The 18267-nt window shown below is 51.2% G+C and overlaps 8 protein-coding genes across 8 annotated transcripts; 6 read left to right on the forward strand and 2 right to left on the reverse strand.

Annotated features, from left to right (window-relative positions):
- Positions 1-330: 330 nt before the first annotated feature.
- Positions 331-1722, forward strand: An09g03230 (uncharacterized protein; the record flags this gene model as incomplete). The annotated part of the gene is made up of 6 exons (XM_001393602.1): positions 331-457; positions 527-546; positions 597-633; positions 686-753; positions 807-1177; positions 1236-1722. The coding sequence occupies 6 exons, from the start codon at positions 331-333 to the stop codon at positions 1720-1722; spliced, it is 1110 nt and encodes a 369-aa protein (XP_001393639.1).
- A 1812-nt stretch (positions 1723-3534) lies between these two features.
- Positions 3535-4872, forward strand: An09g03240 (uncharacterized protein; the record flags this gene model as incomplete). The annotated part of the gene is made up of 2 exons (XM_001393603.3): positions 3535-3631; positions 3728-4872. 2 exons carry the CDS (start codon positions 3535-3537, stop codon positions 4870-4872), a joined length of 1242 nt encoding a protein of 413 aa, XP_001393640.3.
- Positions 4873-5167: 295 nt separating this feature from the next.
- On the forward strand, positions 5168-7315 carry An09g03250 (uncharacterized protein; the record flags this gene model as incomplete). The annotated part of the gene is made up of 3 exons (XM_059749708.1): positions 5168-5243; positions 5341-5391; positions 5475-7315. The coding sequence occupies 3 exons, from the start codon at positions 5168-5170 to the stop codon at positions 7313-7315; spliced, it is 1968 nt and encodes a 655-aa protein (XP_059601374.1).
- A 917-nt stretch (positions 7316-8232) lies between these two features.
- pgaD (endo-polygalacturonase D pgaD-Aspergillus niger) lies at positions 8233-9948 on the reverse strand (the record flags this gene model as incomplete). Its single annotated transcript, XM_059749709.1, has 5 exons — positions 8233-8514; positions 8575-9028; positions 9086-9231; positions 9290-9598; positions 9652-9948. The coding sequence occupies 5 exons, from the start codon at positions 9946-9948 to the stop codon at positions 8233-8235; spliced, it is 1488 nt and encodes a 495-aa protein (XP_059601375.1).
- Positions 9949-11797: 1849 nt separating this feature from the next.
- On the forward strand, positions 11798-12079 carry An09g03265 (hypothetical protein; the record flags this gene model as incomplete). The annotated part of the gene is made up of 1 exon (XM_059749710.1): positions 11798-12079. The coding sequence occupies one exon, from the start codon at positions 11798-11800 to the stop codon at positions 12077-12079; it is 282 nt and encodes a 93-aa protein (XP_059601376.1).
- A 544-nt stretch (positions 12080-12623) lies between these two features.
- An09g03270 (uncharacterized protein) lies at positions 12624-13583 on the forward strand (the record flags this gene model as incomplete). Its single annotated transcript, XM_059749712.1, has 3 exons — positions 12624-12777; positions 12834-13055; positions 13138-13583. 3 exons carry the CDS (start codon positions 12624-12626, stop codon positions 13581-13583), a joined length of 822 nt encoding a protein of 273 aa, XP_059601377.1.
- A 481-nt stretch (positions 13584-14064) lies between these two features.
- Positions 14065-15193, forward strand: An09g03280 (uncharacterized protein; the record flags this gene model as incomplete). Its single annotated transcript, XM_059749713.1, has 3 exons — positions 14065-14212; positions 14268-14531; positions 14634-15193. 3 exons carry the CDS (start codon positions 14065-14067, stop codon positions 15191-15193), a joined length of 972 nt encoding a protein of 323 aa, XP_059601378.1.
- A 215-nt stretch (positions 15194-15408) lies between these two features.
- An09g03290 (uncharacterized protein) lies at positions 15409-16542 on the reverse strand (the record flags this gene model as incomplete). Its single annotated transcript, XM_001393609.1, has 1 exon — positions 15409-16542. One exon carries the CDS (start codon positions 16540-16542, stop codon positions 15409-15411), a length of 1134 nt encoding a protein of 377 aa, XP_001393646.1.
- Between the last annotated feature and the right edge of the window lie 1725 nt (positions 16543-18267).

Below are 18267 nucleotides of genomic sequence, written 5' to 3' on the forward strand. Positions count from 1 at the left end.
ATCAGACTCCAGTTTCTCCAACATGCGAGCTTGACCCGGACCGCTTGGGATCGTCCAAGAATGAGTCCCGGAGCCCTGCCAGGGGCATTTGATGCAGCGATGATCGCGATGGCGCACATGCGCCAGATTGCCTCCCGTTTAAATCGCAACTCAATCTTTGACCCCTCGGAAGTTCCCCTTCTAGAAATGACTGTCCTCTCTATGTAGGGTGTGTGCGGTGCATGAGGACTGCATCTGATGTGTTGCACTCGATAAATAGGCCTTGGACTTTCCCGATTTACTACCCAGCATTGTGCGTCTTGCCCTCATCTGTCCGTCCGGACTGTCAATATGGCAACTACACAGGGCCCAGTGATTGCTGGCGTTGCGATCAGTTTTGCGGTCCTGAGTTTTGTGACCATTTGCCTCCGGCTGTTTGCTCGAATCTATGTCTTGAAGCGAATGGGCTTGGATGACTGTAAGTCAATATTGTCCTGCCCCCCCTTGGCTGCTGTCCGACCTGTGACTTACCTACTATTTCTCCTAGACTTGATTATTGGCGCCTGCGTAAGGGAATCGTTTCCGGATTGATGCAATTGAGCTGACCTCTCACCCAGCTTCTATCATGGGCGTTCACAGCAGTTACCATTGTTGGTAAGACGATTCCTCCTGTCAGCGTCTGAAGGCAGAGACTGACCCTATACAGCTGTCAAGCATGGCATGGGCCAGCACATGGCGGATGTGGATCAGAGTGGTCTAATAACATACTCTTTTGTACGTCCCTTCAACCTCTTGAGCAGGATAACGTTGCTGATGATCATGATCAGGCCGTTTGGCTGAGTTCAATGTTCTACTTGGCCGCCCTGGGCTTCGTCAAAACCTCCGTCTGCTGGTTCTACACCCGACTTGGCGACAAGCAACTCACGCGCATGTCTCTCGTCATGTTGTGCGTGGTGGGTTGTCAGGCCACTTCCTTCGTCCTGACAGCTGCGTTTCAGTGCAATCCCATCCCCCGCGCCTGGAACACTAGCATCCCCGGCCACTGCGTGACGATCAACGTCTTCTACCTCGCCAACGCGGCGCTGAACATTACTACCGATCTGATTACCTACTCACTTCCGATCCGTGTCATCCTAAAACTACACATGCCAAGGAAACAGAAGTTGGCCCTTGGTGGTATCCTCTGTCTTGGTCTATTGTAAGTAGTACAATACCTGCTGTCATTCACCGATGTCTTGTCTAACGGTTACCTCCAGCGCCTGCATATCCTCCATCATCCGAATCACCTATATCCCCGCGATGCTCACCTCCAGCGACTCCACCTACGCCATCAGCGGCGCCATGTACTGGTCCGCCATCGAGATCAACGTAGGCATCTTGGCCTCCTCCATCCCGTCCTTCAAAGCCATCGCCTCTCGCTTCCTCCCCCGCTTGATCGGCGAATACAGCTCGAACCGCGGCTATGGCGGATGGTCGAGCAGCAACATGAGAAAAGAGGAATCGGGCTTCTCCAAGGGTCGCGAGCATCCATTCGATATGAGTATCCTGCAGACCCAAGATGGGGATGCCATGACGGGCACGCAGATCGGGAGGAATAACAGCCAGGAACGGATTATTGTCCCGGATGGGAAGATATACGCTCATACGGAAATCGAGACGAATGTCGAAGTCAGTACGGAGTATTATACGCGGGGGATGCAGTCGTTTGATATTCCTCGGTCTGTCGGGACGCATAGTTCTTGATCGTGCCTTGGTCCACTATACCCTTCTCTACGTTCTTTCATTGTTTCATCCTCCGTTGATTCTATTTCCTTGTGTATATTCATATACCCTTCTTTTTTGTCCTTCGTTCACTTTCATTCCTTTCCTCAGAAGGAAGCTTCTATACTTCTACATCCCCCTTGTATATTTCTACTATTTCCTTAACGGCCCTTTCCCGAATATCATACGTGAATACCACTAGCATGACCCTGGCAACAACCCTTAACGAAATCACCAAATTTCAAGATAGATAAAGCGGGTAAACCAGTAACCCAAAAAATACCCCCCGTGATCGCCAGAGCGAGGATATTTTACTAGTAGACACTAGAAAACCTAAACCTAAACCCCCGCCCGCCTTTATAGTCTATCTATCATATGCCCATCACAGACAGTAGCAAACAAAGAACGAACCAGGTCAAAATTGGATGATAATCTGTGATACATGATCTACTTGGCAGGGATGGCGATTTGTCATTCAAACGCAGAATTACTGTAGTTGTATGTTAGTACTCCGTAGGCAATCAAGTGGATCCATAGTGGGCAGCAGGAAGGTGATAGTACGTATCATCTACTAAGATGAACCTATGGAATTACAAAGACACGTGCGTTGATCAGAGTTCGTTGAGTAAAAAGTACAGCAAGTGAGGATCCATATCTTGGCCTTGTCCGCTTTACTCATTGGCCAGCAGAGCTGCGCAATACTTTTGCATGTAGTGAGACAGTTTGTTTGGAATCTCTGCGATTCCGAAATAAGGGGCTGTGCGGGCTGCAATTGTCAGATTGGGAGATCTGGTCTACTGCACATTTTACATAGTAGATAGGTTTGGCGGGGCACCGCCGGGCAGCACTATTACCATCAATCAAGTCATGCTTAGTTTTATGGTGTGAGAAACTGAGTATGCTTTTACGGAGTACTCCGATGGTGTGCAGCATCGCTGCAGTGTTGCTGCACATCAGCAATAAGTCTATTTCTCTTGTTCTCACTCTCGGGCGCTTTTCGGAAATACGAACACTTCGCCACCAGTTCGTCCGGGATTGCTTTTCTTTTCTTTCCTTTTTATTTGTTTCTTTTTTCTATTTTTTTGGGAAGGCAATACGCACGGTACTTTCTAAAGCTGAGAAATGTGGAACGTGAGCGATCTCGGACCTGATTGCTTATTCTTAAGAAAAATATCTTTTTCCTTTCTTAGGGCTCGGAGGAACTGAAACTGTGACGGTGCTTTCTTTTCTTCTTCTTTTAAGTACAGTGAGTCGACAATCTAATTCTTGCCTACTTTTGAGGTCAGTTCCACTTGATTACGGGACCGGGCAACTTACAGGACCCGCAATACGGGGACGCAGTAGTGGTTGCCTTCCAACTTCGATGCTCTGTGCGCTGGGCTCTGCTTGACCGGCTGGGGTGACTGGCTGATTCCTGGAGTTATTTCTTTTGGTTGCTGGCTGGCTGGATGAATTGATTTCTTTTGGGTTCCTGTCTTGATTTCTGATGTGTGGAATGGATGTTAGAGTGAGATTATTATGCCACTCAAGCTATTTTCATTGACTTGGTATCCGTATGGTTAGGCGGAGTGCTCTACCCCATGAAGCAAGCTTATTTCCAGGTTTGTTATGGGGTTTGATAGATATTTGCATTGAATATGGTGACATAGGTGTAGTTTGAATTGTTAATGGTGATATCTATGGGCGCAGACCATATAGCTCTGAATCACTGGTGATGTAAGTTCACTTTGAGGAATCTCTGGAAACAAGAATGAACGAACACTAATCAGCTGTGCCCCTGGAAGCAATGTGCCTATGCCTTGGAATCAAATCATAAGAACCGGGTTATCCAAGATTTCCGCAAAGGTTAACCTTGATAGAGGCAATATGGTTAGATCTATACATAATGACCGTTTCGCGCGTGATTTTTGTCGGTCGACATCTGTCTCTACACCGAATATACTTCAGTCTTGATGATACAGCTCTCGAACCATGGCCCCTCCTTCAGAAAAGACCAAGGCTCAATTCAGCCAGGTCCTCACCGGGATCGAACACATAACTCGGCATAATCAGGACCCTTTCAAGGTAAAAATCGAAAACTTCATCGGCTATACGCACGTTCCTGTCGGATTAGCTGGGCCGCTACATATCCGAACGCCCACAGGGCCCGACAAGGAGATCTGGGCGCCCATGGCCACCACTGAGGCGGCGGTAGTCGCCAGCTGCTGTCGTGGATGCAAAGCTGCCAATGCCTCTGGTGGGATTGAAGTCCACATGGGAGAGGAAGGCATGACGCGCTGCCCGGTCTTTCAGTTCCAGAATCCCAGAGATGCTTTACGATTTGCACGCGCACTGCCTACCCTCCAGGCATCGTTCAAAGAGGTGGCAGAAAGCACCAGCAAGCATGCTCGTCTACAGAGCCTAACGCCGCACACGATCGGGCGCTCTGTCCATCTCCTTTTCAACTACACCTGCGGTGATGCGTCGGGCCAGAACATGGTGACCATAGCTACAGACCGGGTCTGTGCCTGGGTGTCGAAGAACCTAGAAAAGGAATATAAGATTGTGGATACGTTTGTAGAAGGCATGCTATCCTCGGACAAGAAGCCATCGTGGAGGAATGTGACCGTCGTTCGGGGTGTCGAGACCGTGGCCTGGACAGCTCTATCCGAATCGGCATGTCAGCGAATCCTGGGCTGTTCATCCGCAAAACTGTATGACTTAATACAGATCACCCAAGACGCGGCGATTCGGAATGGCGAACATGGCAGTAATATGGACTCCGCCAATATATTGGCAGCAATTTTCATTGCTACGGGCCAGGATGCGGCGTGTGTCGCTGATGCTTCGTGGGCACACCTGACGCCGGAATACGATCAAATGTCCAAGACACTAACGTTGAGCCTTTATTTCCCCTCTATGCCTGTAGGGGTAATTGGCGGGGGCACGTCATACGCGACACAACAGGAAGGCTTGCGCATCATGCAGTGCAGTGAGCCCGGCGGTAAGCGACGACTGGCTGGGTACATTGCTGCGTTTGCTCTGGCGCTGGAGATCAGTACGGCTTCTGCGGTGGTGACGAAGACTTTTGCTCGCAGCCATGAGCAGTTAGCACGTTGGGAGGCTAGTGAGAGGCCAAGATCTAAGATCTGAGACGCGTCACTCAGCCAAAGACGATAGAGAGATAATGGAGGTACAGCAGTGTCAGTCTAGTATAGATGGGGCCGGAGCAGACAGTAGACATAAAGTAGACAGAAGGTACTACCCAGATGAGTCAATGTTACTCCAAGTGTGTCTGTATCTGTACAGCGTCATTATTGAGAGACCGATATTGATGATTTGCAGCGGAGAGAGATGTATTCCATGCAACTGTGGAGTAGTACATGGCGTAGTATAACTTCACTTTGTCGTCTTTACCGTCTTTGTTTTCCACCCTGTAAATCATGTGATGGCCGTTGTTGTCGCCCGGGTGCTGACTCAGACACCAGCCAATCAGACAGCGCAGAAAGAGCACGGAGCGAAGAGTGACGATCGACGGACCCAGTCAAAAGAAGGGAATCGACATCACTGACTGACTGCATCCGCTGGTCCTCCCAAAGTACTTACGTCTCCCTCTCAAAGCATCGGCTTCCTCTTTTGTATCCTCCTCTCCTCCTCGCCCCCCTCCTCCTGGTTCTCCCTTCAAATTTCCTTTGTTCCATCTGGCAATACCTCGACGGTCTACACGGCCGGACAATGCTTCTAACATTCTCCAGTCCCTGTTTCAACTGACCCCATCCTCTCCCAACCAGAAATTCGCCTCCGCCCTCCGTCCCCGACACCCCCGTTTCCAATGGCAGATCTCTCCACATCCCCCGGTCGGGATCCCGACTCCGACTCGAGAGAAGCAAACAACGTCCTGTCCCAGCATCTACATCCTCAGTTCACTGCCTCCCTTCAGGATGAGCTAACTGCACCCCCGGCCGAGCCCCCAGCTGAGCAAAGTAGCGGTGATGCTCCCTCCGAACCCCAGTCCTCACTGAGACTGCAAGGCGGCGATATCCATCGAGACTTGTACCGTATCGACGCCAAATCAAAGATAGCTCGCCTGGACAAACGGGCAGCGACTTTCTCTTTCCTTCCGAGACGCACAGATGATGTAGTCGAAGAAGGCGTGGCCGCCATGGAGCCGGGGAGCTTCCGCCGTCACTTCGTTCAGAACAAGTACGGTCGGCTCGACCAGCCGGGCGTGACCTCGTCCTTTCTCGATTTTCTTGATATTTATGGCAACTTTGCGGGTGAGGATTTGGCGGACACAGAGGAGGAATCCGCCATCGTCGAAGAAGAAGAGGAAGAAGAGGAAGAGACGAGACCGTCCGAACGCACTGCTCTCTTGCGGCGACGGCGGAGCTCACGAGCCAGCCGCCCAGGCGATGCTTCCAACGTCAAGACCTTCTTTACCCTCCTGAAGGCATTTGTGGGGACGGGCATTATTTTCTTACCCAAGGCCTTCCGCAACGGCGGGATCCTGTTCTCCTCCATCACCCTTGTAACAGTGTCGTTGATCAGTACCTTGTGTTTCCACCTGTTGCTGGAATGTCGGAGACACTATGGCGGTGGCTATGGCGAAATTGGTGAGCGGATCGGTGGTCCTCGACTGCGGACGTTGATTCTCGCATCCATCGTAATCTCTCAACTGGGCTTCGTGTGTGCTTGCATCATCTTCACCGCAGAGAACGTCCACGCCGTCCTGGAAGCTGTGACAACAGACCTGGGCACGGCCTTGTCGACCGGTAAATTGATCGCCGTACAACTGCTGGTGCTCATCCCACTGTCATTGATCCGAAACATCTCCAAGCTGGGACCCATCGCGTTGCTGGCGGATGTCTTCATCCTCGTAGGCTTGGCGTACATCTACTTCTATGACATTGCCAGTCTCGCGTCCCGTGGTCTGGCCTCGTCGGTCGAACTTTTCAATCGCCAGTCATTCACCCTGACCATCGGCTCGTGTATTTTTACCTTTGAGGGCATTGGGTTGATCCTGCCCATCCAGTCGTCCATGAAGCGGCCAGAACATTTCGACAAACTTCTCTATACTGTCATGATCATCATCACCGTATTGTTCACGGCGGTTGGCGCGCTCTCGTATGCCACCTTTGGCGCCGAGACCAAAACGGAGATCATCAGCAACCTGCCCCGCACGGACCGCTTTGTCAATGTGCTCCAGTTCGTCTATTCGCTCGCCATCCTGGTCAGTACGCCGATCCAGCTGTTCCCCGCTGTCCGTATCCTTGAGGGCAGGCTCTTCGGCCAGAACTCAGGCAAGCGCGACCCCATGATCAAGTGGAAGAAGAATGTGTTCCGGACCGGTGCCGTGATGACCTGCGGCCTGATCGGAGCTGTGGGGGCCGGGGATCTCGATAAGTTCGTGTCGTTGATCGGGTCTTTTGCATGTGTGCCCCTGGTGTATATCTACCCGGCGTATCTGCACTGGAAGGGCGTAGCCGAGTCCCCGTGGGTCAAACGGGGCGACATCGCGATGATGGTACTGGGTGTGGTGTTCATGGTGTACACGACAAGCGCCACAGTCTCCGTCTGGCTAGAAGGATCCGCCTAGAGCGCCCAAACTACATGAGCATGCGTAGGGATACGGCGTCTTGGTTTCGCATCTCGCATTTGTTGGAGAAAGAAAAGATGGGCCCGGTGTCCTGGCTCAGGTTTGTCAGTCATTCAGCACACGATCACCATACTCCGGCCTGTTGACTGCCACTAACCAGCATAACACAGCCAGATTTTTATTCTTGTTTTGCTCTCAGCCGGCCACCATGGAGCTAACGGTTTGATTCGTACAGCGGTAGTGAAGTTCAGCATTTCGCATGTGCAGCAGATCCAAAATCGTAAACCCCATTCTGGAGTTTTGGGGAAATGTCTCGAATTATACGCTGTTTTTGCTATTGACACAAGAGGGAGGATCTGTCTCTCCTGTCGTGACGAGGAAATGAGTGAAATGAAATGAAATTGATATGAATTGAAAAAGAAATATCTACCACATGACGATTACCCCACTTGTTCTGTTTCCCGTAGCGCCAGCTAGCTACCTCGTACTAGTTGTATCTGACACCCTTCGTACACCGCGACTATCGGTCTTTTTTGGGTCGGCGTTCGGTAGTTCGGGTTCGCCTTCGGATATTGTGAAACGCACCAGTTGTGACTAGAGTAGCATGATGCTGGGTGTGCACTGCGGCCTCGGGGGGACTTATTGTATCCGATTGTCGTAGACTTGACCATGTCTGTCACATCTACAAAGAATGTACTTCCCCTTATACACCTACAAAATTATTGTTTATGTAATAGTATATACAATGGATAATGAACCCTCCATTGAAATGAAACCAACTAGGTGGTTTTACTATCCTAATCCGCTGGTCCACAGCATCCCAGGAAAGCAAGAAATCAAAATAGAGAGAGATAGATACTATACAATTCAGTATTTCCAACCCCTTCACCTACTGCGCAACCCACACAACCCATGATTTAAGGGCATCCCGAAGAGGGGTAGTTGCAGCTATCATCGCTACCACCGGTGATGTCGACATCAGTGAAGACAAAGTTAGAGCAGCTGCCATCACCACAGAGGATGTAGTAATCCTTGCCGTCGCTCATAGTACCCTTGACATTGACGAAAGAGATGTTCTCGATCTTGACGCCGTTGGTCGGGTCACCGGTAGCACCACCGTTCTCGTAGTCCTGCTGGATGTCGATGCCGTAGTCGCTGATGCCGGACAGAGTGATGTTTTCGTACTTGACGTTGTAGACCTGTATTTGCTCGGTGGTTAGAATAATAAGATGTTGATGGTTAAGATAGGATGGACTAACCTCGCCAGTGGTATCAGCATTAGACTTGATGCGGCAGCCGTTCTCGCTGTTAATGACCTGGGAGTTGGAGAAGGTGACGCCGTCGACGGTGTTGTTGCTCTTGCCGCCGATGGAGCCGATGGAGAGACCGTGACCACCGTAGCAGTAGAGGTTGTCGACGACGATCGAGCTACCGCTGGTAACGGCAACACAGTCGTCCTGGTTGTGCACCCAGGAGTTGGAGAGGGTCAGGAAGTCGCTCTGCTTGATGTCGAAGCCGTCGGTGTTGTGGGCGGCCGGGTCGCCGTCACTCTTGCTGTTGGCGGCGTCACCGGCGGTGTTGTTGAGGATCAGGCCGGAGATGGTCAGGTACTCGGTGTTCTCGATCTCGAAGCAGTGGACGGGCCAGTTCAGGATGTTGAGGTTCTCGATCTTGGAGTTGTACATGTCCTTGACGACAATGAAGTGGTCGGGCCTGGTAGGAGCTATGAGTAGGGTTCTTCATGAAAGGGCTGTGGTGGTAGGCTCGTACTTGTCCTGTCCGCCGTTGGATCCCTCGCCGTCCCAGTAGGCTTCACCGTTACCGTTGATGACATGTCCCTCCTCACCGGTGATGGTCACGTCGGTACCGGAGATGACAATGGGGTCGAAGTCGCTGTCGTAGGTGTCACCGAAGGTCTGTCGGACTCTCCGTTAGTATGGCGGTTGGCCCTAATATAGGAAGGATATGACTTACGGTTTCACCAGCAAAGATGACAGCCGCACCGGTCTGCAGACCCGTGAGATCGATGGTGCTCGATGCAGGGGCGTTGATGTTGGACAGGAGGATGTTGGAGCAGGATGCGACGGCAGAGGAGATCGAAGCGTACTCAGTCACTGTGCAGGTAGTGCCTCCGTTGCCTGCCACGGAGCTCTGCGCCGGGAGGACAGCCTGGGAGGTCACAGCCGCCGCTGCCGAGGTGGACAGGGGCACACGAACGGCAGTGGTGTGGAAAGTGGTCGGGATCGCCGAGGTGCGAGTGGCTGCAACAGCAGGTGCCTTGCCCTAGACTGAATCAGTAATCAAAGCGTGATGATGCATCTAAATGGTAAACTCACTACCTTGCTGCTGCTGGAGACTGCCGGGGCAGCCGGGGTGGAAGCAGGAGCAGATCCATCGGCGGTGCCCAGGCAGCTGCAGGCACTGGAGAGGTGCTTGGTCTTGTAGTCACAGTTGGAAAGGAAGACATCCGGCACGCCAGTCGTGGCAGTCACGGTGCTCGCCGTGAAGGTGGCGCAGAAGCTAGCGGCGGCCGCAGAGGAGACGGAAAAGGCAGAGGCACAGGAGTGAGTCTCAGCGCTGTCGCACCCCAGGGCGAGAGGAAGGAAAGAGGCAAGGAGCGCGCTGCGCTTCATCATGATGAAAAGAATGAAAGACTAAAGAGTGTGAAGTTACTAGGGAAACGAAGTGAAAAAGGAAGGACAATGAGGGCGTTGAATTCCAGATTTCAACCATGGACAGCCGTCGACAACCCAGCATTCTTATATGATAGATTGATAGCATCGGATCAGTAGAGCCGAGAACCACAGTACCGTTGGTCTAGCCGGAAGTCAAGATTCAATAAGCTAAGCTCAGCCACCTCCTCCGGAGCTTAGCATGGATGCATCGTGAACCGACCCATCTTCTGCTTGAGTGGAGACAACTTTGGTTAGAACGTTCGGTCGGCCCCGCATAGCGTCCAGCAGGGGGTCCTGACTTGCTGGTTGATTGGCACCGTCGGCAGTCAGCGTTCCAGAGCCGAGCTCGAGACGGGGAGTCGCTAACTCGCTATACTAGTGTTTTTGATGAAGGGTTTTCCGTTGCCCCTGGAGCGTGTTTCACGATTGCCGCCATCACTTATCTGAGACCCGGACACGTCATGGCGCGAGTCATGACCATCCAGACACCATGAGGACCGATCCGAATTAATCATCCACCACCGTGAATAAAGCCCGATGCCTGCATAATTGACGACGTCGGCTAATTCGGGGCTCTCGGTCATTTGACACTGACTGCAGGTTTAATCTTGTCTTCCAACGCTGATTCGATGAACTACGCGACTCCCCTGAACTAGAGAATCCGTGCCTGGCTGGTCTGTCGTACATCCTCAATGTGAGACCCTTGGATGGCCGGGATTTATCACAGCTCACTTCATCAGGATCTGGGGTGGGTCTTCGGCGTTAACATGATGTTCAAATTAAGCACCCCAGACCCAGTTAGGGAAGGGTCACCGAGTAATCCAGGAACCATCCCCAGCATCACCGTTGACTTCCCCCTGTGGATTAGTAGTGGCACAGTATATTCAAGATGAATCTGGACCATCATCTGGATCATGAGGTTTTCAGGATCTGTGCGCGGACCCCTTTTTATCCGCCCATTTCCAGGGGTCAACAGCCAGAAATCCTCCGGGATCCCATTGACCATTCGATATTCTACAACGCCTCGTGAAATGAGTCAGCAACGTATAGGTGATCATTGTTCTCCTGTGTGCTTACATGCAGTTAACATCTGCAATACCTCCAGGCCTTTCATCTGCGGTCCCCAATACAATATTCTGTTAGTCCCGGCACGCAGGAGGGTCCAAGGGAAGGTAGTGGGCCAGACGACAAAACAAGGTCAACAGCGGAATATCGTAGCCGCTCTGTATCAGAAAGATGGGATCGACTGAAAATCCGTTGTAGAAGCCGTGATTAATGGGGCAGTAGTCTAGTATCAGGAAGCATGAGGCGAGTCATGGTTCCAAGTCAACCTCTGATCGCTTTCCCGTCCCGCTGCACGTGTCATATGACTGCCACCATCGAATCTCCTCCCGTTTTTCTCGTCTCTTTTTCCCATTACGTCCTGTAGCAGTTGCCTGCGATGTTTTGCAGTTGTTGATTGTGTTTACACCTGAGACTGCCGCTGTTGCCAGATCCAGATACTGAGGATGATGATCCAAATCTCTAGAGCCTCAAGAAAATAATGCGTCTAGGAGCTGTGACTCTAAAGGCTATCGATGACTGACCACTATTACTGACCTTCACCTTTCAGGAGGAATCGAAAAAGCGAAGCACCGCAACACTGATACGCCACATTCAACCGTCATCATATGCTCCAATCATGCTTCTCGAAGACGATGGTGTTTTGATGACAGAGCTACCTGCGACTCCCATAACCAACGCCTCCCAGGCCATGCGGTAACGTTTGGAACTGACAAGTCTCAAGGTAAATTTGCGACAACTCTATATGGATATGAAAAGGCCGCAGCTCTCCTATTTTAAGGCCCACGGCCCGCCGTTTCCGAGAAAGCGCATTTCAACGTGCCAAATATTGCGCGGATTCGCACGTCGTCACTTTGCTAAACACCTAAAGCCTTTCATGAACGCCGAGACGCGCCCTGTTGACCTCCCAAGCGAATTCAAGAAACTGCACTTCACTGTTCGGACAGATGTAATGGTGCAAGAAACGAAAAGTCTGATCAAATACTTTGCTACACCTAAGGGTCTGTCGCAATATCCAGCTGCCTAAACAGCCCTATAGTTACCTATAGGCTATTTTGGTTGAGCACTGGGTGGGTGAGGAGGATTCCAAAGCTCAAAACCTAGTGAACCCAATAATCTAGACCCTAACAAATTACAGAGCAATGTACGACTCCAGCGATGTTTTACAATCTGCTTCGGTGCTTATATGGGCAGATAGATGCACCTGCCAATGCTCGTGAAGAAAAAGGAAGCTGTGCGTGCCATCTCATCGGTGGAACCTACGATGCACTGGTCCGTGCATTCGGATTCTTTGCCTGATCAGCTCGTATAGGACGGACTAAGACTATAAAAAGCAATAAGACTGAAGAAAGCGGTTAACTCCACCACACACTAAGCCGAACATGGTTCAGCGTACGAAATACGATAGGCACAGTTCCAACTATCTCAACAACGGCCATTGAAGAATTCTCTCCACGCATAGAAAGTTTCAGGAGTCGCAGTCACTTAAGAAGTGAAATGGCCCAGTTCAATCCCAATCTCCGGCTTCCTTCCCGCCATCTCTATCTTAACCGGCTACGCTGCTTGCTATCATGGCTACCGGTTGGACAGCATACGCCTACTATCCCTCCGTGGGAGGCGCCGCGGTTATGATCATGCTTTTCCTGGCCGGCGTTATTGTTTTCACGTATCAGCTTATTCGAACGCGAGCATGGCTGACCATTGCGGCCTTGATTGGCGGACTGTGTATATGCCATGCTACACCCTGCCTCAGACCACTTCAGCTAACATTAGAATTGTAGTTGAAACAGTCGGTTATATCGGTCGCGCCATGTCCGGAAACCAATCCCCCAACTGGACGCTGGGCCCCTATATCATTCAGAGCACCCTTCTCCTCATTGCCCCGGCATTGTTCGCTGCCACCATCTACATGATCCTCGGCCGGATTATCGCCCTCGTGCATGGAGAACACCACTCGATCATCCGACTGAAATGGCTGACAAAAATATTCGTGGTCGGGGATTGTTTGTCCTTCCTGATGCAGTCGTCCGGTCCGTGATCCACCTACTACCAGCCGTCAATACTACAATATGCTGATATCCACAGGCGCCGGAATCATGGTCCAATCCAAATCCGCGACCGATAATACAGGCGAGAATGTCATCATCGGTGGACTTCTAGTGCAGATCATTTTCTTCTGCTTCTTCCTTGTGGTCGCCATCATCTTCCAACGTCGCATCTACCGGCACCCTACCGTGCGCTCCGAATCGCCGATGATTCCATGGCGCAAGCACTTCTTCTCGCTGTACGCGTCCAGCTTCTTGATTCTTATTCGATCCATTGTACGATTCATCGAGTATATCCAGGGACAGGAGGGATACGTAATTACCCATGAGGCTTTCATCTATGTCTTCGATGCGGTCCCCATGTTCCTGGTACTGTGTATTTTGATCCGGTTTCATCCGAGTGAGATAAACGGGCTGCTGGGAAAGTCGAGGGTGGCAGCAGTGGGCTACGGGCTCCGGTTTGTCGATGTGTCTCCTGCAATGTAATGTATGGAGATATAGTGCAAGTATGGGATACATCCTAAGTGTATTATCGTTTGACAGATCCTAGAAATATAGACTGCTTCCATATATTCTTTACCCCGTGTAACTAACAAATCCGACATTTGAGTCAGATGGGTCGCCCATCCATTATTCAAATCCAAGCCCAACCAAAACCATTGTATACACAAAAAGGTGCACTTTACGTCGTTCCTTACTACAGATCTTTAGCCACGTCTTCCCACAGTATCTAACCAGTAATAAGCTATATATCTAGCGCAAGTAATGCATAAACAACCCCCAAACCGGCAACGGATACGAATACGAACACCACCTACAAACAAAAACACTATCAACATCCAGTCACTACAGCTTAGATAGACTACTCCAAAATATCCCCTCACGTACCATAGATAAAGTAACCCCAAAGTCAGCATGCATCCCACCTCCACCTCTCACAAATTACACCCAACAATGAAAGAAAAAGATGCCCTCAGAATACCGCCTCTACGAATACACCCCCTCCACCGCCGCCGCAATCACAGCAACCACCTGCTTCGGCCTCATTACGATATGCCATTTGATCCATTACTTTGCGCAGCGAACATGGTTCTTCACTCCGTTTATTATAGGGGGTATATGTATGATCTCCTCCTCAGTTACGCATCCCGAATCACAAAGACTAAGTAGAGATATATATAGTCGAAACAACCGGCTACACAGCCCGTATAATCAACAGCGAACAAGCCCCCCTCCAATGGACCACAGCACCATATATAATGCAAGAGCTGCTTCTTCTCCTCGCTCCGTCCCTCTTCGCAGCGTCTATATATATGGTTTTGGGCCGCATTGTCCGCGTTTCGAAGGGTGAATCACAGTCCCCGATCCCGGCTCGCTGGATAACAAGGGTTTTTGTTGTTGGGGATGTGCTTGCAATTTTGGGGCAGGCGACTGGTTAGTTTCTCCTTATTGTTGTATCTTTCATTTTATGAATGTTGAATAATCGTTTCTTCGTTTATGACCATGAATGGAGTGCTAACCATGATGGTATACCAGGCGGAGGGATTCTTTCCCAAACATCATTCTCCTCCACAACCTCGGATTCCAAATCAAATAAATCCCGCCAGAAACTTGGTAATTGGATAATCATCGGTGGACTTATAGCGCAGATTATCTTCTTTGGATTATTCATCCTCGTCTCGGGGGTGTTTGATACGCGGATGACACGGTTTCCCCCGCCGCCGCGGAGCCGCAGAAGACATCCTCATCGTCATCGTCATCATCATCGTCGATATCCCCCATGGTGCCAGTTACTTAGGGTGCTGTATGTTGTTGATGTGTTGATTATAGCGCGCTGCGTGTTCAGGGTTGTGGAGTTTGCGCAGGGAAGGACGGGAGTATTGCAGAGGAAGGAGGTGTGGATGTATGTGTTTGATGGGCTGTTGATGTTTTTGGTTATGCTTGTGTTGTTGGTTTGGCATCCTAGTCGGCTTGGGTGTGAGAAGAGGGAGGGGAGGAGGAATGATGTGGAAGGGGGGAAGAAGAAGAGGAGAAGGAGAAGGAGTTCGAGTCATCGGAGAGTGAGGGGGTGGGTTGAAGATGGGGGTGTTATTTAGTTTCGTCGTTCTCATTGTGTATTGAGTAGATAGTTTGGTTATGTTGGCTGTCGGGGGCATGTTGATATGAAGAGTAGTGGCTTGCTAGTGTCTCGTAGAAATGCTTAGGTTGTGTTGGAGAAGTATCGGAGTATGATGGGTTGATCAAGCGCTAAATATTTCCATAGTTGTTATATACTGGTAGTGTAGATATTTGACACAGTCAAGCTGCACGGCTATAGACGGCCCTGCCGCATGGACCGAATTCCCTGCTGCCACATCTCCCAATACGCCGGAACTTGAGGGATTGCCTCTGCCAGCTTGCGAAGACCTGTCATTCCTCGCTCCGCATGTACAGGGGCAACATCCTCACCCGGAACATTCAACGAATTGTTAAACACCTCCAGGGACATTGGTCCCTTGTATCCAGTCGCTACCACAGCGGCAGCAACCAGATGAACTGGCATATACCCCCCACGCTCTGATTCAAACGGGAACAATCGATGCCCGCGTGACCATGGTAGCAGCGCAGGTATCTTGGGATCTGTCGGAGGGAGAAACTTCTTAGGATCCACACGCTCCGCGTCCCCCACCTGGAAGAAGAAGATGCGGTCTCCAGGCACGGAAGCCACGAGGGACGATAAGGACGCGCAGAGCACATCGGTGGACTCCTCCACGGTGGAATAGATGCGGCCATGACCTGCGGGATTATACGGATCCGCATATTCAACACCCAGCACGTTGTATGCATCGATTATGAGTCCAACGTTGGGACGATTTGCCATTCTCACAACTTCCCAGGTGGACGCCCAAGTATTTCGCACAGCCCAGGAAAGACCCTCGTAGCCGATGCGCAGCATGGGGCCGCCGTCTGCATCGGAGTATGCCTTGGCCATGTCGCCCAGCTCTGCGAGATCGCGTGCGACAGTCTTCAGGTCGGAGGTGACGCCAGTATCGGTACGGATATTCGCACACATGAAAACGAGGTCGGTGTCGAAGGCACGCATGAATGGGAAGCGCTTCGCAACAAGGTCCAACGTGGCTCGTCGCTCCGCTGGATCCTTGATACCTTCGATGCAGCGTAGAGGTTGTGTGCATGCGATACGCATACCTAATGATTTGACTAGATCGCCGAGTTTACGGGCGACCCGCAAGTTGTCAGGGGTTGCTTCCCAGAGCTGGTCACCGGGAAGTCCATGTTCCTCGAGGTAGGCCGCCCAGCACTCGTCGAAGAGGTCGATCCAGCGGTAACCAGCTTTCGCTGCGGCTTCGAGGCGGGGTGGGAGCTTATGGTGTATGGCGTTGCCGAGAGAGAGAGTGGCAATGCCAAACTCATTGGGGATGGAGGTAGGTGGCCAGGAGATAGGCATGATGGCTGTATGGAGCGATGGAGGGGTGTGCTTATGAAGAAGAGAGGAGTGGAATACTCGGGTGACGAAAAGAAAAGCAACGAGTCATCTTTGGCCCGGATAATCTTTCAGCACCAAATTGTGGGGAGAAGGCTTTCCCGTCTGGGGTGGCTAACCCCTATCCCCGCGATGATCATCAAGGGATTCTGGGGATATATGCTGGGGTATGAATACTTAGCCTCCCCCAGGTCCTGAGCCACATCCAGGCCTCGAAGATTGTACCTCTGACGTCAGCGATGCACTGATCCCATGGATGTTGTGAAGCATGCCACTATTCATCCTCGCGAGGGGCTGTTGTGCTTTCAGGTCGGTCGTGTTGCGCACTTGCGACAGACGAGGTACATAAACACCGATAGATACCCTTATCTGGAAGAATTGTGAGGGCGACATGAGATGGCCTTCCCTGGTTGGTTACGCATGAAGTTGTTTTGTGGTGTCAACAGGGGCTGTCGGCATCTTCCGCTGTCTCCGAGGTGGGAGTAAACTTTATCCCCCCGTGAACCGCATTTGCCTGTCCATGCCCAGTCATGGAAACCTAGAGTGATTTCTGGTCTGGTGTTATGTTACTTTGTTCCGATGCCTTTTCCTCACCCTAAGCGAACGAACGGCCCTTCCCTGTTCGATTAATCGAAGTGCCTCCTCACCACTAAGTAGCCTCATCTAGGACCGGACCAGCTAGACGCATCGGTCCTTGGTTGAATCATGCCAATCCCGGCCCGGAAATGAATGGATGGTCTATTTCAATAATTGACCACCCCGAAAATAAAGCCTGCGTTCCCATTCTGCGCGAACCGGCCGCTAGGGCCTGTTCAAAAAGGCCTCGGGGTCGGAAGAACCGGCACCGCAGGAATTCAATGCGACCGATGCAAGGACACGTCAGATCTGCATGGCGGATTGAAGATTCCCCGCCACTCTGGAGCGAGCAATCCCGGCGGGATGCCATTACTGTTAATCCTGGAATAATGTAAGGCACTGCTTCGGTCAGCTCCGTGCGGCGTGCAGATCGCCATTTGCCAATAGTCCGTATGGGTCCCAACAGCTGGGTAGGTCGGCCATGAAGACGGGCCATGATAATGAAGATTCTGTCTGGCGAGAGTGACAGCAGACAGGAAATTGAATAGCGTAGTGCTTTCCCTTCGCAGTGGGAAACAGACCCTGGATCGATCTCCACGACGAGGGTCAACAACAATGTGGATCTCATCCCATTCTTCCCGGCTTCCCTCCCCCGTCATGAGCCCTTTTTGGTACATAACCCTTCCTTGACTGATAGGACAAGCACGAGTTTTGAGAGCATGGAATGATGGGCCTGGCCAAGCCATCCTCTTTCTTGCCCCCTCGATGTTCACTGAGGGTCACATCACCTTGGCCATCCCAGACATCATTGGGCTCTCTCCCCCTCCGCCGGAAGGGTCGTCGGACCAAGTGGATCTTCGCCCGCTAGTTAGTGAGTCTGTTAACCCGTTCTCGACTTCTCTCCGCATCTCAATCTCCACAGCCCATTCCATCATCCCCGGCTAGCATCTCCCACCGTTGGAACACTACTGCATCCCCTCGTACGACCAATTCCTTCCAAACTATGGCCTGTTCAGCTGGTAATAATGCAATTAGCCTAATCGGCTAAATCTCGGGGCGATGACTATTTAAATCGTCATCGAAGACATCTTGATAGCACTGAGCACTTGCCCC

This window comes from Aspergillus niger (assembly GCF_000002855.4).
Source record: "Aspergillus niger supercontig An09".
Lineage (NCBI taxonomy): Eukaryota > Fungi > Ascomycota > Eurotiomycetes > Eurotiales > Aspergillaceae > Aspergillus > Aspergillus niger.